Raw genomic sequence first — 23086 nt, 5'->3', positions numbered from 1 at the left:
ACAGCTGGAGCAGCGCGTAGCTCCAATGCTACTCCTCCCACAGCGGTCCAATGATGAACCAGCAGGAAGGTGGCGCATGTGGTTGCCTTTTGCGCTTCAGACACGAGTAATGAACAGACAGAGCGCCTTTATTTTTGTATGTAAATGCCTGAGCTTTGACCAGACTCGGCGTTTTGACAGGTGAATGTTGTAGCTAGGTGGCCTTTGCAGAATGGGCTTGTTTCTGTACCTGGCTGGACCTGTCAGTCCCACCGAGACAATCATCGTGGACGAGGTGAGAAACTGTCTCTTACCGACTAGCTAGCTCCATTACTCCATGTCGAACTTCAGGCCAAACTCTAACGTTAATCTCTGCCGAGCACCATGTTTAGTATACAAGCTGGTCCAGCGCAGGTTCTGCTGCCTCAGCCAGCTTTAGTCGACTTTTTCCAAGGGGGCACATGATACGAGGCTGGAATCAGCTTCTCAGTGGCCAGCAGCTTCTTCGAATTGCCCCATTCCACCTTAAATGGTGCAGCAGTTACATTCTGGCGCCTCGGGCTGCACCATTTAAGGTGGAACGGGACAATTCGAAGAATAAGTCTGACCTCAGCCTCGAACACATAATGTGAATATAGCTGTATATGTTCGAGTTATTGCAGGGTACGAAATAAAGTGGTCGACTGAACTCGTGTTGACCTTTTAGCCGCTGAAACAGCTGTGGGATATCACTGTAGCTAGCCTGCGAGCTAACGTGACATGCGCCAAGTCACGGAAGTTGTACAGCGGAGTCCTTGTAAACAACTGTTTTTCGTAAACAAATGTTTTTCGAAAACACCAGCGGCTGCTTAGCGAGCACAGCTGATACACACCCAGTCTCTAAGCGCTTTATTACTAAAAACGGACCTGTTGTGTTTTACTGTGGCTGGTTTAGCCGTCCTGGCAGTTTTTACTCCACTTTGTTTAGTGGCTGTTGCAGTCTGGTGGTCGCCAACGTCAAACTCTGAAAGCAGCCTTATGGTAAAATGTACACAGCATGTCCACAGTGAATTAGTGAATTCAGCCTCTTCAAAGGAGAATTCCTCACATTTTTCACATCTGCATAATTCAGTGGTGGAGATGTAAACAATGTAAGTGGTTTATTGTGGATCGGTGCGGCTGCAGACTCTGATTTCTTTACAGTGGGAGCGACAAGAACCAAAGACTGCCAGCTTGAATAGTCATATCATTTATCATCACAGACGACAAGGGAACCTACACATCTGTGCTTGTGTATGTAATTGTGAAATAGTGGAAAATCGTAAATAAATAAGTTACGTAATCTTTGTGGACTGTTTTGCCTTACAACACCCTGAAGGTCCCTCAAACACCAATGGATTAAAAATATGTTTAAGGCCAAAGTCTTCTCTTAAGACTATAGTAAAACAATGTTGCAGTGTATTCGTAACCATTTCATGTAAGGACTTGATAGGCGATGGAGCTTTGAGTGGCATTAAACTCTTGAGACGTCTGGTTCCCATCACCACCACTGCTTTGAACAGTTCGGACTGCAAGTTTCACAAGAACGGCACATTTCACATCAAACCAAGCTGAATGATTTTGTTTGCATCCTAGTTAATTATGCAGACATTTTGAAGAAATTGAATATGAAATGCTTCTTTAAAGACCTATTACGGATTGCGCACAGTTGCGCACACTCAGCTTGTGTTATTCCCATAGAAAAGCATTAACAATAGAATGGGACGCTCTGAAGCAGCCACACAGGATCCTAAGATCACCGTGCCAAATGCGTTGGGCTGTGGAGTGATCAAGCTCCATCCAATACCTTTGATATGAGCTGAAGTGATCCAGAACTGATCACCCAACATCAGTACCTGACCTCACTAATTCTCTTGTGGCTGAATGCAATCAAATCCTCACAGCAGTGTTCCGACATCAAAGGGGGTACAAACTCTCTAATAAGGAGATAAGAATAAGAAGATTTTGGACATATAGTTCACTTTAACACAACTCAAGGTAATGAAAATGTTACTGGTTATGGTGCAAAGCAGTGAATTAGGAAAAAACACGGCTGCTATCTGGAATTTTGTGTAGGACTTGGTCCATTAGCTCATGAACTTAGATGGCATGTCTCTTGTTTAAGTGGTAAATCAGGTTTGAGGCTGATATCACAATTAGGTGTTTGTTTTCTCAATGAATAGGAAATCCCCACCAGTATTTTTGTCTTAAGTAGCTTAACCACTGGTCAGAAACAGTCAGTTGTAACACGCGTTCTAGTAGCGATGAAATGGTTAACTGTGTAAGTTCTGTAAGTAATTTACTTGCCGGCATATGTGCATGTGGGCTGTGATTTGCTAAGCATTCTCAGCCTGTTAGAGAAACCCTCTGTTGCCGTTATGTCCCATGCTGGCTGTGGGGGCTTTGGAAGATGTAAGAGTGGAGATCAAAGGAGAGCTAAGCTTTGGTGCAGTTTTATGCTCTTTAGGGTGGAGATTTTAGAAAACTACACTAAAAGATACAGAAACATGCCATTTATTAGGCCTATTAGGCCCTTGCTCAGTCCAGTTTATTCATGTATCCAGTTATGGCGTAGGTCAAACACACTGCTGCAAATCTGCTTGTAGACTATTCTATAGTATTTTTTAGCCACAGAATTATATTTACACATCAGTGTAGACTCTGAGAATAATTAATTTATGACAACAAAATAGGTTAAACAGGGATGGACTGTTAACAAGGCAAAGGAAGGCAATTGCCAAGAGCCCCATTAGTGCTGGGCAATATTGCTAAAATTTAAATGATGATATTCTCTGAACAAATCGCAATGTCTGATGTTACTCAAGTTTGAATTAATGAAGATAATGACCCCATGCTTCCTGAGTGCTGTTACTCTAGGCTAAAAGAATGTCTTTCCTCTCTTAAAATTACACCAAAGAGAATGCAGTATTGTAAACATCAACCAGGCAGAATTCCAGAAAGGAAACTTACTGTTTATTTTTTACAGATTTTAAATTGTACTTTCAAAACAGTCTGAAGCACCTAGTAAATGATATACACTGCAGTTACCTATCAAAGTCTGGAGGCCATGAGGAAAGTGCACAAAATAGAAGTAAAAAACTAAAAAAAACAAAGCGCTTCAGGATGTACTTTACTATTCCATGTAATATTGATAATATTTTTTCTTCATTTCTGCCTTATTCGATCGTTTATATGGAAACAAAGTCTTCCAGAGGGGTTTGATGTGAAATTGCAGAGGAAGTTCATGACTTGAATTTCTTTGTGGTGATAGAAACCAGGGAAGAGTTTAACAATGCAGGATTTCTGAGTTTAGCCAGGTTAATTAAGCCTAAAGTGAGGCCTGTCCAGTAGAAAAAGAGCTGAGGGACATTCCTATTAGACTCAACTTTGGTCTTAAATGGTCTAATGGTCTAAAACAATGTCTTTAACACAAATGTAGTCATGTAGACATAGTCACCTATGTGTGTCTTCTGAGTTCTTATATGTAATGAGTACAATGAAATGGTGCTGAATCAGAAAAAAAAAATGTTTTCTTTGGGAACTATTTTGCATTACAACACCCTGTATGTATCCCTCCACCATGAATGGATTTTAAAAATCTTACCGCAGAACTATAGTAAAACACAGTCTCGGGCATCAGGCAGCGTATCCATAACAATTTTGTGTAATAACTGTCTGTGAGGGAACTTTTAGAGGCATTAGTCTTCAGGCATCTGGTTCCTGTCACCACCACTGTGAAACAAATCTCTTTCAGTAAGTTTCTCTAGAACTGAGCATTTCACATCAAACCAGTCTGAATGACTTGTTTACATCTCAATGATTTCATTAGGCAGAAATTTAGAAAAGTGAGTGGAATTCTCCTTTAATAGAGCCCCAAGTATTTGCAAAATCCTTAAATCCGTCCATGGGTGTAAGAGATCATCAGTAACAGGCCATATCTTGTCTATATTTCCCAACCTAATAGAGTCCACAAAGAAAAGCTAACACAACCAGTGTCTTTTACCAATACAGCACAGGGACATGACTGTCTGTTGACCTCTAATCTAAAGCTGTAGTCTGTTCTGGTTTTACTTTCCTGTAATGTGAATAAATAGCCATTGTAGTACATACTGTCCCTAAATCTGGGCTACGAAAGGCTGCACATGTGATCATTCAAACTGTGGTATTCTATAGTGAAGCTGGGCTTCTTTCAAATAGTCTGCATTCAGACTAGCGATTATTTTTACAAGCTCTATCTTGAGTGTTGAAATGTCCAATTTCACTGCCGTAATCACCCATTGACTGATTTATCTGAAAGTAAGTGTGGATTAGTGCAGCGTACACTAGGTGGGCCATTCAGTTGAGTGTTTCAAGTTACCGTCGTTAAACAGACGTTTCTGTGCGGGATTATCATTTAATGCCGTATCACGTTTTGTCACAGGCATCTGAAACTCCCGTAGATTGGCTGCATAAAACAATGTTAGTCAGTCAAGCGATGACATTGCACTGGTTCATGTTGTCTGCAGTTTTCAGCACCTTCTCATTATAATTAGGGTTTCATTAATTTTCTAATGACATTTTATGACGATGTAACTGAACCTGGTTGAAATCTAAAAGCCACAGAAAAGGGTGGATTGTTCCAGAAGATCTTTGAAAGAATCCTATACATGAGAAATGTGGTCGGCTTTTTTGGGCTTTTTTATTGCATTCAGATTAAAGTTGCACTGTATAAGATTTTTTTTTTAACTGAAAGAAGTGGCATTACTGAGCCAGGAGGAAAAACATGCTAAAATATGGTATGAATGTGCTTCTGCGAGTCGCCCTGTAAAGCCAGAACTTGTCATTTAGGAGTCAGGGGCGTCAGGTCGACCACGTTATACGTCTTTAAGTATTACTTACAGGCTCAAAAAGAAGGTCTGGCTCACAGTTTAGGTCTCAAATGCATCCTCAGAGGACACATCCTTCACCAAGTTTTGACTGAGTTCTCTTTGAATTCTCTTTCAACACTCGCGCAAAAGTCAGATTCATCTGCTCAGAGAAGAAGTCCAAAGTAACTCATGTTACAAAATGTTCTTCCTCATGCTGCGCAGAATTACACATTTCCACCAAATCCGTAAATCATAGAGTGTAGTTAAGGAACACTTTGGCAAAACAATCCAATTTACACTATTTTCCCTTGACCCAAGCGTGCTCGATCAACCAAAATATGTTTGGTGTCTGTTTGCTTCTTCAATTTATGAGTAGATGAGTAGATGAGTAGACCTTTCAGTATTATATATAGAAAAAAAATAGCCAAACACAGTAAACATCATTTGAACACCATGTCACTATTCCTGCCTTTACTCTGAACGGGACACAGTCAGCTATGCTTGATTAAAATTATAAATGCCTGATATCTGACAGTCTTAAAACTGACCAGTAGAAGCAAATGAAAGTCTTTTAGAAGTAAAATGTTTATAAATAAAATGTTATGTTCCCGAATGAAATTTGAGTTGGGCCTGTTTAGGTTAGGTTGAAGCTTTCTCTTCTTCTTCACAGCAATCTTTACACATCAACCTCGAGGTGGCGTGATTAGATGCTAAGTCGACTTGTGGTCAAATTACAAGTTTTATTCATTTTGTAAGTTTGTCTACATGGAACAAACTTAAATATGGCATTTTCCTGCAAATTTCAGTGCACAATTTCTGTTCATTTGCTAAGTGTAACATATTGGAATAAATATAAATATAAATAGAAAACGTGCTGCAACTTTTGCACAAGCCTCATTTTAAGTTTTAATTTTCCACCAATATATTAAACGCAACAAATAAAACGGTATTAATTACAATGTATTCTTAGAAAATCAACAAAACATTTGACCAGGAGTGCCCAAACTTTTGCATACAACTGTACTCGCTTGTGGTTTCCGATATTGTTTAACACATTGTTATCTACAAAAATGGACACAATATGTTAGCCAAAAACAGTAATATCGGCCATATTGAACCCTCTGTGCGTTTGGCTGTTTTGTAGCTGTATTAGCTTCGTAGCTCCAGTGCGAAACTAAAGAATAAACTTCAGGCACAAAAACATGTCTTGGCTGATGGACTACTTTTCAGATTAATGGGAAAACTGTATAAACACATTTGTTCTGCCTGACTATTCCTTTAATTGTCTTTACACTATTACAGAGGGGAGGAAATCAAAGCCCAGTTTGCCGACCCCCGCTCGTGCTTCATGCAGAGGCTTTTCATGCTCTTATAGCAGTTGGTCATGTGAACGTGATTGACATGTTTTGAGGAGGAAAGTTGGACTAGAACAAAAAGAATGTTCTCAAGGTGGGGTTCATGGTCAGTATGCAGCACTGTGACTACAGATGTGACCTGTTGAGTCAGGGAACCTTTTGGATTTCTCGTTTTTATCAGAGAGAACGTGGTTTGGTGGATTCACATCGTGTACGTGCTGCAAGGCCTTTGCACTTGCACTTGTAGTCAGGTCCGTATTGTGTAAACAGTGGCTGGCTGGCATTGTATGGACAGACGAAACCACCAAAAAGTGACACATTTCTAAATAAAGAGTGCTAGCTTGGAGCACATGTGCGTGTGTAGAGGGAGTGGGAACAGTACAGCGGTGGCAGTGGACTTCAGGAACAGAACATTAAGTTCCTTCATCTGTTACTTGATGAGGTTTGGAATTCAAAGTGAGATGAGATATTTGGTATGTTGGTGATTTAACTAGAGCTAGGGCTGAAAGATTAGTTTTTATTTTGAAATTGCAGTTTAAAAGACTGCAATTTCCAATTCACAAGAGCTGCCATTTTTAGTATAGCCTGTGTCAACAACAACTTTCTTTACAAGTATTAAGTGGAGAAGTTTATCCCAATAACATCCATCCAAACATCCAAGCACCCATGTGCTGTGTACATAACCACAACTAACTGACAGTCCGGCACACTAAAGGTTCAGTGTTTGAGCTTCAAGCCAGAAAAAAAGTGGATAAGCTGCTTGTTGTGGACAAAAAAACAGGCCCTTATCTTAATTTATTAAAAAAGAAATCGTGATTTAAATTAAAGTCACAGTATTGGTCAGAAAAACTTTTTAAGGAAGCTCCAGAGAACAGAAGACACACCTTGCACACTTTAATATACAGTTCCTGTTTATTCACTGAATTTAACATGAAACATGAAAAAGTTAAACATGAAATGTGTTCCCCTGGTAAAGATGAGTAAAAAGGGTTGTAAGAAATTGACCTTTTAGTGAATTAACTCAATCTCACACCGAAAAAGTCCAACCTTTAATTGAAGTCAATTTATTCTAAGAAAAATGAATCCCTCATGAAAAAATAATTATTTATTTAATAACAGCTGATTAAGGCTCACTTCATTTCAATTATGAATATCTGGACATCTGAAGTTGCTCTACCAGCTACTCTCTTGATACTTAAAACAGAGTGATAGATTTATTTGACTTGATGTTCACATTTTTATTTTTTGTTCTACTTGCTGATATTTACATTTATTTAGCTTGTTTTTCCACTTCATTTTACAGCAATTTTGTAAGAGAGGAGTTTTTTATGTGATTAATTTAATTCTCCGTTATACAAACTGATCCTTGGCCCAGAAACCAAAGACTGAATAGAGTTGACCTGTGGAAGGGGTGAACCGTTACATTTCTTATGTGTGTGTGTGTGTGTGTGTGTGTGTGTATATATATATATATATATATATATATATATATATATATATATATATATATATATATATATACTTTTATTACATTACACACATTATTATTACATAAAGACACTTCTGTTGACAAGAGTGTGAATAGTGTATACACTATACAGAATACAGAGGTCATTAAAATTCATCCCACTTTCTCCTCTGACCTCCTCTCAATCCTGGTCCCTTATTTGGCCTGAGAGAGCAAGAGAGAGAGAGAGGTGAGAAAAAGGGGGGTGGGTTTGCAAGTGAGTATGTGTTTCCCTCTGGGTCCATTACTGGCACACTGACCCTTTGCTTGAAAGGACCTGCATTGGACGGACTAACGCTAGCCTAGCATGTCTCTGCTACAGGTGCCAGTAAGAATGGTGGTGAGCTGAATCAGCATTATAATTTAATCATTAACCACAGCGTAGAACCTAATGCCTTTTCTGCCTACCTGATGAAGGGCTGCTTTTATTTATGCTATTTTTTTTCTAGGAACCTTTGTTTTTAAAGGTTTCTTGTGACTTTTACGTTTAACAGGTTATTTCTGACTTGGAAGCATACTTCAACAAAGATACGTTGCACAATCTTGCAGTAGACAGCAGATTTAGATCCACTGTGAGGTTGTTGGTTTGTAAGTACTGTCTTTTGCTATTGTATCACTAACAGTATTCGTTTATCTGGGATTCTAGTTGTTTCTTGTTAGTAGCATAGTTAAAGCACTGTGGAAGAAGAGAAGTCTAATGATTTAGTGAGCTTCTACGCAGCAGGTATTTGTGTTTTGATTTGGTGAGCCAACATTGAATTTTTGGCAGTACGATTCAATGCTGTTTTGCCAACAACTTCTGAGATTTTAGTTAACGATTTGCCTTTTAGTGTGAATGTGTGTGGTCTGTTCTGCAGTATCAGGGGATGAGTGACTGATTTGCTCCCTAAGGGCTATGAAGCTCATGCTCATAAGTAAACTCTGTTAACCAAGACGTAAGCATACCCAGCCATAGCTCAGACATTTTGGCCGCTGTGTTTTACTTTTTGTTTGATTTTTGTGACACAGTGATACGTATGTTTTATTTAATGACATTCCATTGTCAAAAATGATCATGTTGCACATCTCTCATTATCATATATCATATCGTATCATATCATATCATATCATATCATAACCTTGTATCTCAGAAGAAGAAACCTTTATCTGAAAAGGAAAAAATGTTCTAAGAAATTTTAGGACCCTTGCCATTCATTCATAATCAAGATTATGACAATGTTTAAAGCAGTTGGCATTTTCAAATAGTGTGGGGAAAAAAAATAAATAAATAAACTGAGGTGCTGAATTAACAGAATCCAACAAAACCACTGCTGCACACTACTGTGTGTGTGTGCGCATGTGTGTGTGTATATATATATATATATAAACTCAATTGTCTTAAACAATAAGAGATGTCAGTTGATAAGTCATATCTGATAATTAACCATTGAAGGCTGACGACAATCATATCAGTCAGTAAAGCACTGACTGTTTAACTTAGTACATTACTAATTGTTAGCATAGGAGTGATGGTGTTATTGATCACAAAATATCTGTTTCTGTTGGGTCCTAGGGACTAATACATAAGTAAAGTGTCATTTCCATTGAAGTTATTAATTTTTCATTGTCAGAAAATAAGCAGAAAACATATTTGACAGAAAATTACACAGAAGCCTCAACAACTACATATATTAATTCTAATGTTTCAGTATTTAGTGTGTCTCTTTACCTTTATTTCCTTTATTACAGCTTCCATTCTTTTCATCAGACTTGCTTTCAGCATTTTAAAGAAATCTGCAGAGCTGTTTTTTACACACCCCCAAAGTTCAGTCTTTGAAGTTGGTTGCATTTTCTGCTTCTCATGATCCAAATAATCCCAAACACATTCACTGGGGTGGTCAGTCCATTGTTCTTAGAACACCAGAAACGTCTTTGTATAAGTGTTATAAGTTTGAAGTTGTTTTCACACTTTGGTTTGGACTTAAGCAAACAAACTGAGTTTGGGTTTTTGACATATTGTATTGTGTAAGTGAGTGCTTGTTTATTGGTTAGTTTGCTAAATTTTTGCAGGGTATGAGCACTCGGTTACTCGTACATTTGCCACCATTTAAGCCCCCTACTTTGCATGATAGAGACGTTTAAGGCCTGCTTAATTTCTGCTTCTTTGTGACTGGCTAACCAATTTGATTATAACCAATCAGGTTATTGATGCAATACATTCTGTGCCAAAATCAAAGGCATTGCTTCACTATTATTGTACTGTACTGTGATAGTATTCACTATTATTGTATTGTATTATTATTGTATTAAGCGTCTGTAAAGTGTCATGTTAACAGGCATTTGTTGCAGCATGATTTGCTGCTAGAAGAAGAGAAAAACATGCTCTGATTCTTATTTCCCATGTTTGGTGTTGACCATCACAAAAAATATGTTCTCACCAGCAGTGAACTGAACCAGGGTTCATTTGGGAGTGAACTGAGACTCTCAGTTTTTGGTGTTGACACCTGTCAAATTAGACTGAACTAAAGAAACATTTGATGGGTCTGCACCAAACAAAGTAGGTGTGAAAGTGCTCTAAGTTGTGTAAGTCCTGGAATTCTTTCACATTTGTTTTAATTTCCTCATCAGAAAAGCCGTCCGTCTTTGAGCCTTTCCATACATCGTCACCATTAGATCTGGCCTTGGGTCTGATGTGTGACCGCCATGTTTCTGTGTTAAAAAGCTCAGTTCAGCTTGGGATGATGAGCACCGTTGTAGTCTATTGAGCAATGTGTTGAATTATATATTGTACTGAATATTGTTGTCTGTTGAATAGTGTTGTGTGTTTAGTGAGTTTGGTTTACTTTTTTGTTCATCAGGTGCAGCGATGTGAGGGAGCGAATAACCAAAGCTACGTGTGTGAGTCGGGTCACTGCTGCGGAGAGTCTCAGTGTTGCAGCTATTACTACGAGCTGTGGTGTGAGTAAATCATTACATCGCCTCTCTAAAAACAAAAAAAAAGGTGATATGTAAGACGTTAATGCCTGATGAAAGCAAGCATGTTGATAAGATTACTTGGAATAAGTAAGAATGTTTACACATAAGATGAAGATAAAAAGATGAACAATATTGCCTGCAGATTTCTATTTAGAAGCTTGCTGATGTAAGACTGCCCACACATACAGTCTTATGCAAAAGTTTGGGCACCCCTGGCCAAATAATATGTTTCATTAATTAAGTGAAAAGAAGTCAACACGTCCTCTATAGAGAACGAACATCTGCACATTTTAATACACAGTTACTGTTCATTTGCTGAATCTGATGTTTGGATGGGGGCGTAAAATAGAAAATATGGCCTGTGCAAACATGGTACATGCTTGATTACAGTTACTCACTGCTTATGCTTTATCACTACACAGTCAAAGTCCACATCGATGCAGCATTAACACCATGTCGTCATGCCCACTCAACAACTCTGTCCGTATTTTACTGCTTTAGTTTAATGTGGATTTGTTTTTGTTTTTAGCACAGTTGTGACAAGACCCCCGCCCCCCACCCCATGTCACACAAAAACAATAATCTGTGTTTAGTCGGTTCGCATATGCCATTGTCTTTCTCATGGGATTTCATACTTTCCAAAAAAAGTGTCTGTGTAATCAGAGAAATGGGCTTAGCAGTGTATTTGCAGTACACTGCCCAGCATTGCTGGTCCTGAAATTACAGCCAAAACCAAGATTTTGCGCACTGACATTTAAACATGCTACCAAAATGGATGCTAAATAAGATCACACAGTAGCGTTTAACAGAATGGAACAAAAGAGTAAAAACTAAAGAAATGTTATATTTGGCATGCACAGTCCCTGTTTTGTCAAATTCTACAGGGTTTCCATCACCCATCTGTCTATTTCTATTAAGCGCAACCTCTGCAGCGAATTATTTTTAAAATGTCGTTTGCAAATGTTAATGCACAGATACTTTAGCTTTGATGAGCTAAACCTTCAATGATGAGAATTGCTGCATGTGCAAAGGTTTGGACACCCTTCAAGTCACAGAGCACAGTGTTAACTCATTAGGCAGGTCAAGAGGTGTCAATAGACATTGTCTGTGGATGACAATTCCAGAGCATAATAAATTCTCTCACGGTCTCACTTTATTTGGACAGTCCACTATAGTCCCCTGTAGATTATCTACAGATGTTCAAACTATCTGTTGAAACTCGGTTGATTCTAAAAGGTTGTGGGGTTAGAGTTAGGATTTGGACCATGATTAGAGTTAAAGAAAATGATGGTCAATTTAGTAGATATTTAGTTCAGTGTAAATTGAAAGTAAATTACATGTCTACAAAGCATCTAATGTGGACTATCCAAATAAAGTGTTACTTCTCTGACTATTCAAACCGTAGAAAAGCCTTAACATTCAACAGCCGTGAGCTCCTCTAAGCAGCTGGCCAAAGATCTGACTCATTCCTTACAAAGCAGGCTATAAAAATGTATCAAAGCAAAACTCCTATATAACAGCAAAGGATTTGCAGGAAGGTTAAGCTCACGCAGGAGTGGTGGTGCACTGTTTTACTGTGCAGTATGGCATGCACAAACATGACCTGCATGAAATCAGAAGGAAACCTTACCTGTGACCTCATCACAAATGTCAGTCTCTAAGGTTTGCTAAACAACATTTAAATAAGCAATTTCAGAAACAAGTGCTGTAAACTGACGAAGTTAAAATGGACCTCTGACTTAATCAGTATAGGTATGTTTGGAGAAAAAAAATGATGAGCATTTGATGAAAAGAACACCTTGTCAGTTGTTAAGCATGAAGGTGGATGTTTTATGCTTTGTATTATGTGACACAGTCAAGAGACTGAAGCTGAAAAGAGGCTGGCATCTACAACAGGACAATTATCCAAAACACACCTCAAAACCACCATGAACTACTTCAATAAATGCAAGCTTAAGTTGTTGGAATGGCCTGTGCTGTGTCCTCACTTGAACATCACTGAAAATCTGTGGCTAGATCTTAAAGTATGCAAGACAGCCCATGAACATCACAGGACTAGAAGCGTTCTGCAAGGAGGAGTTGGTGAAAATTCCTAAAACAAGAACAGAAAGACTCCTAGCTGGCCACAAAAAGTGTTTGCTAGCTGTAATATCTGCCAAAGTGGATGTCACAACTTATTGACTTGGTACCGTGTCTGAACTTTGGCATAGTACTATTTATTTATTTATTTATTTATTTATTTTTATTAGTTAAGTAAGTCAAATATAAAGTACCTGTGTATTAACATTTGCATAAAATATAAAAAGTGTGTTGCAGAGGTTGTGTTTACTTCTTTTTCACTGCAAAAACTTTTGCCATTTGTTTTTAACATTAAAACAGTTGGAAAAATATTGGGCATGTAATACCTGTTTACATATTTTGCTTATATGTGCTGAAGTCCGTTTGTTTGTTTATTAGGGTTCTGGTTAGTCTGGGCCATCATCTTCATCCTAAGCTGCTGCTGTGTGTGTCATCACCGTCGCACCAAACACAGACTGCAGCAGCAACAGCGGCAGCATGAGATCAACCTCATCGCCTACAGAGAGGCTCACAACTACACTTCACCGCCGTTCTACTTCAGTAAGAACTTGATAACAAAAAATGATGTCATTTTATATGAATTACTGAATTTTATATGAATTAGCAAATGCAAATTCTAAAATATCAGTCTGCACCACATTTGAGTTACTGAACAGAGGAGATATTTTATGATAATGGGATAAAACTAGTATGTGAGTGTGTATATATATATATATATATATATATATATATATATATATATATATACATATATACATATATAATTTAATGGGCACACTTGAACCTGTAAACAAAACATCTTGAATGTGAATGTAATGAATTACTAGTTGTGTTGTTGGTTATGTAATTGCCTTTAAATGTTTTCCTAATTATGTGAACAGTAAATAAGTACATACATATTTAAATTTAAATTAGGGCTGTCATAATTTATGATAATCACATTATTTTGTGTAGTTAATCATGATTAATTGCATTTGTCTTAATTGCTTCACTCTAAAGAGAGTCATTTTACAAAGCAGTGTATTTTGTTAAAGCTACATTAAATGACAAAATGAGCTCAGAATGTATGTATTACTTTAAGTAACTAAATAATGTAACTCATGTAAATATGATGTGTATCAAGACAGCAATACCTCTAAACTCCTAAGGTCATACACTTTTAGGTGATTACAAGCAGAACAAACAGCTTATACTGATGTGAGCTAAAAGTGCTTTCACTTTTATAAGTACTTAGAGACAGCTTTGCTGTGTCTTGCCATACCATACAATCCGACTCTGAGTTTGGTTCTGCCTGTGTCTTGTATCTGTGAGAACAAGATGTAGCCCCACAGCAGCAAGAGTTACGTTAATGCTAGGTCACTGTTATTTCAGATCATTTGTGTTTGCCCTTTTTTGGTGTTATAATTGCATTTAGGACAGTGTCTGATGCTCTACTGCTGAAATGTTTACCCCAAAAATCCATTCCAAACCTCCTGTTACAGATGACAGCTTTGTCATTGCATTCTTGCCTTAATTATGTAACAGGGATACATGCTCCAGTTTACAGAGTGCACCAGCCATGCTTTTGCACCAGTGTTGCGACACCTAAACATCAAACACCATCGCTACGGAGAGTAAGTAGCTGACCTTTGAGAGGCTCGGAAAGGGTCGATTTATACTGTTACGAGACCAGGTTTGTGATTTAGACTGTACTGGTTGAGCTTGGACTGGTCTAGAGTTGCACAAAATATTGCATGTTATTCATTATCACAGTATTGCTTTTTGGAATAATGATATTTCATAAGCCAGCAGTCTGCAAATAAGCCCTTGAATAATTGACAAAAAAAAACATATCCTGTAAACATCCTGTTCCAGATGAGTTTTTTTTTTTTTCCTCCCCTTATTTTAGTCAGGTGTCCCCCTATCGCACGATGCTACCAAGATGGAATGGTGAAAGCTAGCACAAACCTCTACATCCTTGGAGAACACCAACTTCTAATTCTGTACACAGATGGATTGGCTAGCATTGTGCTGTGTGAAGGGGGAGAAGGAGGGAGAGAACAAGGTCAATTATGCTGTCTTGTAGTCCCGGCCATTGTTGGCTGTGGTATTACTGGAAATCAAGGTGTCTTTGTCCCCTCTAACTTGTTCAAATCTGCCACGTTGATGCGCATGCATGTCCACGTTGGTCACAGTCAAATGAATCATTATGTGAAATTAGAGCTTTCTGTGTGCTCCCTTGTTTTCTACTACTACATAAAAGAAGCTCCATGCTGCATTTAACGTCGTACGTACTGTGGTAGGTTCTAAATGAGCGTTCACACACAAGCGCAGTTCATATTGTTATGGAAATGCTTTTTTATCTGTTTCATCAGAGTAGTGATAAAAGACCACTGAAGTGTAAATTGAAGTGTATATTTTTAATCATGTCAAAATCTATGAATTTTCAGCTTTGCTAGATAATGTTCTTTACATATCAAAATCATAGCATTAAGAGTAGATAAAAGGCTGAAATAGCCAATTTTGTGCATCAGCATTAAAGGGTTACATTAATAAAGTGATTCACATAACAAGGGTTATAAGTACAGGGTGATTCAAAAAGATTCATTTGATTTCAAAATGATTTATTTCACTTGTAAATCATTACAGAGCAATGCAGTAAATAGTAAATAGTTTAAGTGAACATAAAGTTTGTTATGTAATTTTACAAGTGCTCAATATGAACCTCCTCCAGCTGTACAGTACAGATCAGCGTGATAGTCAAATTCATCCCATACTCGATTGAGCATGTCAGGTGTCACTATACTCACGGCTCTTTCAGTGCGATTTTGGAGATCATCCAGTGTTGTGGAACCAATGACGAACGCTCTGAGCTGTTGGAGGTTCACTGCCAATGAAAATCACGTTGCACAGTTATGACGGATTCACTCGTATTGAAGCGGAGAACACACAACGCTTTCTGCTCAGGGGTCGCCATCTCCTCGCAGACTGAAGGGAGCCATCTTCCAGTGACAGTCAGAAACTCTATGACCCCCTCTTTCAATTGGTATGTGATTGGTTCCTAGGCGTTCCTATGTGTTATGTTGGCCACCCCTTGTCTACAGAAAGCTGGTCTCAGATCAGTCTGGAAGAAAGCCATCTACTCAGAGGGGCTTGTTGTCATGTGACATTGCAGGAATGTGTTTTTTTTTTTCTCTCTCTCTCTTTTTTTTTTTTTTGATTCGGCGGACCTCACCCAGAACAGGAGGTCAGTAGCCCTGTGACCCACCAAGCCCCTCTATCAGTGTAGCTGTTTGTTTTTGGATCGATCGGCCTACTCTGAACATCCTGTGACCCTGCGAGCTCCCACCTGTTTTAACTGGCACTGCATCAGGGAAAACTCACAAAACCCAAAACCTAAAGAAAAATACACATGGCAACTTGAGCCTCTGTCAATGTTGATCCTGCGGGCTGGTTTACTTGTATAGGTGCTGCCTACTCTTCTTTAAGACTCAACGAGCTCAACATCTGTTTTAAAAACTGTGAATAGTAGGCAGTCCATACTAAAAACCAGATGCTAACCATTTATTTTCCAGTACCACATCATTTCTGGAAGCCTGTTGTTATTGCTGAAAACTTGTCTTTGAAATGCACCCAAATGAAGACTTGCCAGTTCAACATCACTGGTTGATGCTGCAGGCTCTATTTAACCAGTTTGCACTTTATATTCTCTGTAACTGAACTGACAAGGTAAGCCGTTAGCTAATAGGCTAACAGGCTGGTTCAATAATATTGAGAAACACAATTTATGTGTACAATAATTTTACTTGTATGCCTGAAGTCTGAAGTGCCCATGTTTAAGCTAGAATTTGCATCAAATGTGATTGTGCAGCATTGCCACTAAAAACACTACAAATTTCTTTAAGGAGACCAGTGGAAATTAGCATTATGCTAGATAATCGGACAATGAAAGGCTGTTTATAAAGTGAATTACGAGGTTTCTGCATTAAACAATGCTATGCGTAGGCTTGCACAACTGGCAGATCTTCATGATTTCACGACTGTACCTGTTCGCTGGTATAAACAAAACTAAGGATTTCATGAAATGCCTGCAGTATCCCAGTCCTTATTTTATGTTGTGTCACCTTCATGCTATCTTGTTAACATTTGCACCTTCTCTTTCTCCTAAACCCTGCTCTCCATAAGCTAAGACACAAACCGTATTGGTTGTCCTGCAGTCCTACAGTAGGAGAATCAAGTTTTTCTCTTTGCAAAACAAAAATCTGCAAGCATAACAGTAATTTCATCATCACATTCAAATCATAAGATAGACTAACACAAATGTGGCATCACTTTCAACAGAATTTGTTTGTTTGTTTCATTGAGCCAGGACTGAAATAATTTCGATCAAATTATATGTTGAATTTTAATGTGTGCCTTTCTGTTCCTTACAGGATTTCTGCCCAACTATCTTCTTCCCGAGTACGAAGAGGTGATGAATCGTCCTGCTACCCCACCTCCCCCTTATAGTGCCTTAAATGCTGGACCCCCACCATGTACCGCTGCTGACCAGCAGGAGGCGCACTGCCCATCCAGACAAGCCACTCCAGTGCCCCCTGTGTCAGAGACACTGTGCTCTAGAGCCAACATAGAGGAGTTCCACACCTCCGGAGTGGGAGTGTATCACCATAAAGACAACAGCAAGGTCCAGACCCTGGAGGAGATGTCCAGTGTGGAGAAGCAGGATATGGGCAGGAAGGGTCAGCTAAGGGAGGGCGAGGAGAAGGAGAGGAATGCGGGGAGACGACGTCGCTTCACCGGGGACTCTGGGATCGAGGTGTGTGTGTGTGGGAGAGGCCACAGTTCCAAAGAGTTGGAAGGTCTGTTGAGCGAGGAAGGCCAAGATGATTTTGTGGAATTCTGCGAGGGGTGTGGCCACCATTCCTATGGGGATGAGGAGCAGGGGGCGGAGCATGGAGCATCACCTCATCCAGTGTGCCTGAATTTGCAAACCATTAATGAACTGGATGGGCCTCACCATGGAGACACGGAATCCCAAAGCTGAGGGTGATGGTACCAGATGAGGAAGAAGTGAAGAACAGGAAATTTGCTAGAGATAAAGACTTACTAGAGAGAAGAACCTTTAGAGAGAAGACTTGCTGGAGAGAAGAACTTGCTAGAGGAAAGACTTGCTAGAGAGAACTGTTGCTAAAAATTAAAACTCACAAGATAGACTTATAAGAGGGAGGTCTTGCTGGGGTGATGAACTTGACAGAGAGAAAGACTTGCAAGAAAAAAGTCTCGCTAGAAAGAAGACTTACTAGACACTTACTAAAACTGGGCTATGTCTATGTCTCTCTTCTTATTTGAACAGTCTATATATGTGTATAAGCATACTGACAATCAGACTTAAGTCTTATAAGGTGCCTACTTTCATTATGACAGCTTTGGTTGATGTGTGTAACCACATTTCTTCAGCAGTCGTAACATATCAAGGGTGTAATTGGAGGCTGCAGGTCTGCATCTTTACTTTGATTTCTCTCTGAGATTATTTGTTGCCTGGTGTCCGTCATGGGCAACTTTCTCTGTGAAAATATACCAAAAAATGGACAGTGACTTAAATCTGAGCTAATGAACTGACTCTCAGGTGAGATCACACAACTGCTGGTAAGACTTTTACCAAGACATCAGTAGAAGTGTTATGTTTAATATATAGCAAATCGCATATGTGCAAATCTCAATTGCAAAAACGTCAGGACAGTAGTGTGTGAAATGCTAACAAAAACAGAAAGCAGTAAAAATTCAGTTTAATCTGTGTTAAATTGAAAACAGAAAACATGATATCTGATGTTTTACCTTATGAACGTTACTGTTTTTTGTAAATATACATTCATTCCAAATTTGATGACTGCAACACGTTTCAAAATTTTTGGGACAGGAGCATGTTTACCACTGCGTTACTTCATCTTGGAAGATGGTGGCGCATGCAGACACTTTGGCTTGGTGTTCGCAGTCCATACCTTGTTTTTCTATTAATGCTGGTCTCTGAGAATTACCAAACAAAATTTAATTGTATGTGTACAATAACAGAGTGTCTTTCCTCTTACCTTTCCTTTTAATAACACTTAATACTCTTTTGAGCATTCCTGTATATTACAAGCAGTCAGCTGTGAAGCCATACAGGGCCTTCACTGATGTATATTACTCTTCATAGTGCACAACAGACTTTCAGTGGGAGACAGGTCAGGACTGCAGGCAAACCAGTCTAGCACCTGCACCCTCTGATTATGCAACCATGCTCATGTAACACATGCAGTGTTTGATGGCATTGTCATGTTATAATAAGCATGAACGTCCCTGAAAAAGACGTTGTCTAGAAGGCAGTACAACACTGCTGTCAGGAACAAAACCTTGAATCTCCATTTTTGCCAATTTTCAGTTTTTTTTTACACAATCTGAAAATGCCTGTTGCCCTTTACATTGTGTGTAAATTTAATGAAGCACGGACCAAAAGTAATGGCCTAAAATGACTTGGAAAAAAGTCTGGTTCCATTGACTTACATTAAAAGTAAAGTATGTTTTTTTTTCCTTCTCCTGTAAAGTTAACTGAAAGGTTGACTCAGACCACTGTCTACTGTGTATCAGTCCACTTCAGAAAAGTCAGCCGCATTTCTGAACATTTTTTACATAACGTTTTTTTTTTCCTTAATCTTTTAGTTGAGTGATCCGCACAAGAAATCCTATATACATTGTGCAAACAGCAATTAAAGAGTCTTATCTTAGATTGTTAATTTATGTCATCTGCTGTGCATAGTACAGTCTTAACTTGCATTTGTGCATTCACAAACAATGTTTATTGACAGTTGTTGGTCAGAATGTTCCTGAGCCCATGTGCTAATATTCATTATCCAAGCATGCTGGTTTTTAATGCAGTGCCAAGGGATTGAAGGTCATGGGCGTTCAGTTGCCATTTACGCACAGAGATTTCTCTGGATTCTGAATCTTTTGATATTGTGCCCACCGTAAAAGGGCGAAATACCTAAAATCCTTGCATTCGCACAACTGTTCTTAAAACTGTTGGATTATTCACTTTTTTGCCCAAAGGTGACCTGCCTTCACCCATCTTTGCTCACAAAGGACTAGTTTCCGTTTCCGGATGCTCCTTTATGCTCTTCGCCGATTTAAGATGATGTTTGACCATTTCCTAACTTTCCAAGTCTTAAATTGTCCTAACTTTCTTGGCATGTGTTACAAGCATCAATTTCAGAATGAGTGTTCATTAACAAAAAACATAGCTGATAAGGTAAAACATTAAATATCTTGTCTATGTACTGTTTTCATTTAACAGTTTCACAAATCACTGCATTCTGTATCTGTCTGATTTTCACATACGGCGTCAGCTTTTTTAGGATTGAGGATTGTAAGATAAGCCAGCATTACTATGGCTATCAGCACTGGCAATTCCAGTGATACTAACTGATTTTGCTCAGCTAATTCTTTATTAGGGCTAGTTTTAGTACGTCAGGCCCAATTTGTAACTCAGCAATGACTAATGACATTTTATGACTGAGGCTTCTTTGCTTTAAAGCAATACTGCCTACGTCTGATCTCTCTCTCCATCTGCAGTACCTGCCAACTGGCTTCTATTATAACATTTTTAAGTGAATGGTTTTTGTTCTAACACATTGAACTGTCTGTGGTGACTGACTGTATATTACAGATGCATTGAATCGAGATTAGAATGAAAAATAATGGAGTATTCTGTCAATCGAAGTAAACATCTGCTTTAGATTAAGTGAGTAGAAAGCAAAGTGCCTTTATAGGTGTTGTGCTGCCTGTTTTGCACATCTGAATTCTACTTAATTCTCAAAGCACACAAAAACACATTTATAACAAAAGTATCAAAGCTACTGTCTTAACACTTAGTGAATAGATTGTTTTTAATTATGCTCTTTGTTTTCGCGTTAAACACTCAGGCAACTGAATCTGTTCTATAACTAGAACCAAAAATTCAAACAAACTTCAGGTGGTTAAACTTCAGTCCCTTTGAGTGATCTTGTCCTCATATGGAAATGCTGTTCCAATTTACAAGGTTCAAAATATGAGGACCGAGGGATCCAGACACTAGTTCTAACGAGTGAATTCAGCTACTTTAAGGTGCCTCCACTGCTGACCCAGGCGTTCAGTTATGCACACACAGCTTGTATAATCTCCACAGAAAAGCTTAGACGCTGTGGGGGAGAACATTCTCACTGTTCTAGAATGTTCTCTATCCATAGACATGCTCTAGAATGTTTTACTTCATAGAGGATGTTGTTCTACATTGTCTTCCTAAATCACACTGTTCTAGAATGCTCTCTCCCTATTCACCATGTTCTGGAATGTTTTTCCCATTTACACTGTTCTAAAAAGTTCTCTGCTCATTCAGGATGTTCTAAAGTGTTCTCCCCCATTTCACACTATTATAGAATATTCTGCCAATCACACAGTTCTAGAATGTTCTCTACCCATTCACACTGTGCCAAAGTGTTACCCCCCCCCATTCACACTGTTCTAGAATGTTGTCTGCACCTTTATGCTGTTCAAGGATATTCTGCCCATCCACACTGTTCTAACTGTTATAAAATGCTCTTATCCGTTTGTACTGTTCTAGAATGTTCTCTATACATTCACACTGTTCTAGAATGTTATCCCCTATTCACACCGTTCTAGAATGTTGTCTGCACCTTCCTGCTGTTCAAGAATATTCTGCCCATCCACACTGTTCTGTTATAAAATTTTCTTATCTGTTTACACTGTTCTAGAACGTTCTCTACACATTCACACTGTTCTAGAATGTTATCCCCACTTCACACTGTTCTAGAATGTTCTCTGCACATTCAAACTGTTCTAGAATATTCTGCCTCTCCACACTGTTCAAAAATGTTCTAATCCATCCACACTGTTCTAGAATGACCCCACACCCTGATCACTCTAATTAATTTGGCTTGTCACTGTAATTCTGGAACAATATAAAGTATTAGAACGTGGAGAGAATGTTGGGTCAGTTGGGTCACTCCAAAAATGCTGTTGACATAAGATTATACTCCCAAACACTACACCCACTAGCATACTCAAACTTGAGAAGAAAGTGTAACTTTGAAGGTGGTCTTCTTATGGTCTTAATAAATAACACATGTACAACCCATTTCAAATAAATTATGGACATAAGAAATATAGACTGCTCGTGTCTTGTTATAATCTGAGTCCCATAATACCTGAAAAGTTGATTGCATGCATGCTACATTATGAATGCTGCTTTCCGAGTGCACTGCTGCAGCTCTGCCTCTAGAGGGCAGCTTTGAGTAATGTGTGTTTATTGAGCTCAGTCCCTTTGGCAATTATTAATCTAAGTTTACAGTTTATTTTGTAGTCTGTCAGAGAAAAACAAGTCACCAAACCCATCATATGATCATTAAGTCCAGCAGAATGTAAGGTCAGTGTATCGCTTTCAGTTTTGTACAGGTATCACTGTGTAATTAGTCTGCTGGGCTGATAGCATTCTCACTAACTTAATGAAGGAGCGCTTAAATTTATATATTCTCACTCTTTAAAGTCAAGTAAGCTTGGTTTGACTCTATATGTGATTTCCTAGGAGTGTCAACTGTCGAGTGAGCCAGAAGGGCTGCACTGGTCCTGGGTGTAACTGCAGACATGGTATGTCTGATATGAGTCAATGTCCACCTGCTGTCCACTCTATTAGACACATCTGCCTTGTTAGTCCACCTTGTAGATGTAAAGTCAGAGACAGAAGCTCATCTGCTGCTGCACAGTTTGTGTTGGTCATCCTCTAGTCCTTCATCAGTGGTCACAGGGCCCTGCTCACAGGACACTGTTGGCTGGATATTTTGGTTGGTGGACTATTCTCAGTCCAGCATTGACACTGAGGTGTTTAAAAACTCCAGCAGCACTGCTGTGTCTGATCCACTCAGACCAGCACAACACACAATAACACACCACCACCTAGCAGTGTTACTGCAGTGCTGAGAATGATCCACCTCTCGTGGGCGATCCTGACCATTGAAGAACAGGGTAAAAGGGGGCTAACAAAGTATGCAGAGAAACAGATGGACTACAGTCTGTAACTGTAGAACTACAATGTGCACCTATATAGTAAGAGGAGCTGTTAAAATGATAGACAGACAGACAGACAGACAGACAGACAGACAGATAGATAGATAGATAGATAGATAGATAGATAGATAGATAGATAGACAGATAGATAGATAGATAGATAGATAGATAGATAGATAGATAGATAGATAGATAGATACCTGAGATGGAAAAGGCAGTGCTGTAATGACTGTGCAAGGATGCACAGGTAACGGCATACAATGACAATACTGAAT

General features: G+C 38.8%; 1 protein-coding gene across 1 annotated transcript; it reads left to right on the top strand.

The window, feature by feature from the left end:
* Nucleotides 1-14: 14 nt before the first annotated feature.
* On the top strand, nucleotides 15-21916 carry wbp1lb (WW domain binding protein 1-like b). Its single transcript, XM_036562363.1, has 4 exons — nucleotides 15-274; nucleotides 10544-10643; nucleotides 13119-13280; nucleotides 17153-21916. Exons 1-4 carry the CDS (start codon nucleotides 212-214, stop codon nucleotides 17761-17763), a joined length of 936 nt encoding a protein of 311 aa, XP_036418256.1. The 5' UTR covers nucleotides 15-211; the 3' UTR covers nucleotides 17764-21916.
* The last annotated feature ends 1170 nt before the right edge of the window (nucleotides 21917-23086 follow it).

The sequence above is a fragment of the Colossoma macropomum genome, unplaced genomic scaffold (genome assembly GCF_904425465.1).
Source record: "Colossoma macropomum unplaced genomic scaffold, Colossoma_macropomum, whole genome shotgun sequence".
Taxonomy (NCBI): domain Eukaryota; kingdom Metazoa; phylum Chordata; class Actinopteri; order Characiformes; family Serrasalmidae; genus Colossoma; species Colossoma macropomum.
The sequence above is the reverse complement of the archived record's forward strand: the minus strand, read 5'-3'. Positions and strand labels throughout refer to the sequence as shown.

What these genes read in the sequence shown, in the direction of transcription:
- wbp1lb (XM_036562363.1), top strand. Translation starts at nt 212, where the DNA reads ATGGGCTTGTTTCTGTACCTGGCTGGACCTGTCAGTCCCACCGAGACA. An exon ending in AGACAATCATCGTGGACGAG is followed by an intron (nt 275 to 10,543) that starts GTGAGAAACTGT and finishes TTTGTTCATCAG; the next exon opens with GTGCAGCGATGTGAGGGAGC. An exon ending in CTATTACTACGAGCTGTGGT is followed by an intron (nt 10,644 to 13,118) that starts GTGAGTAAATCA and finishes TTTGTTTATTAG; the next exon opens with GGTTCTGGTTAGTCTGGGCC.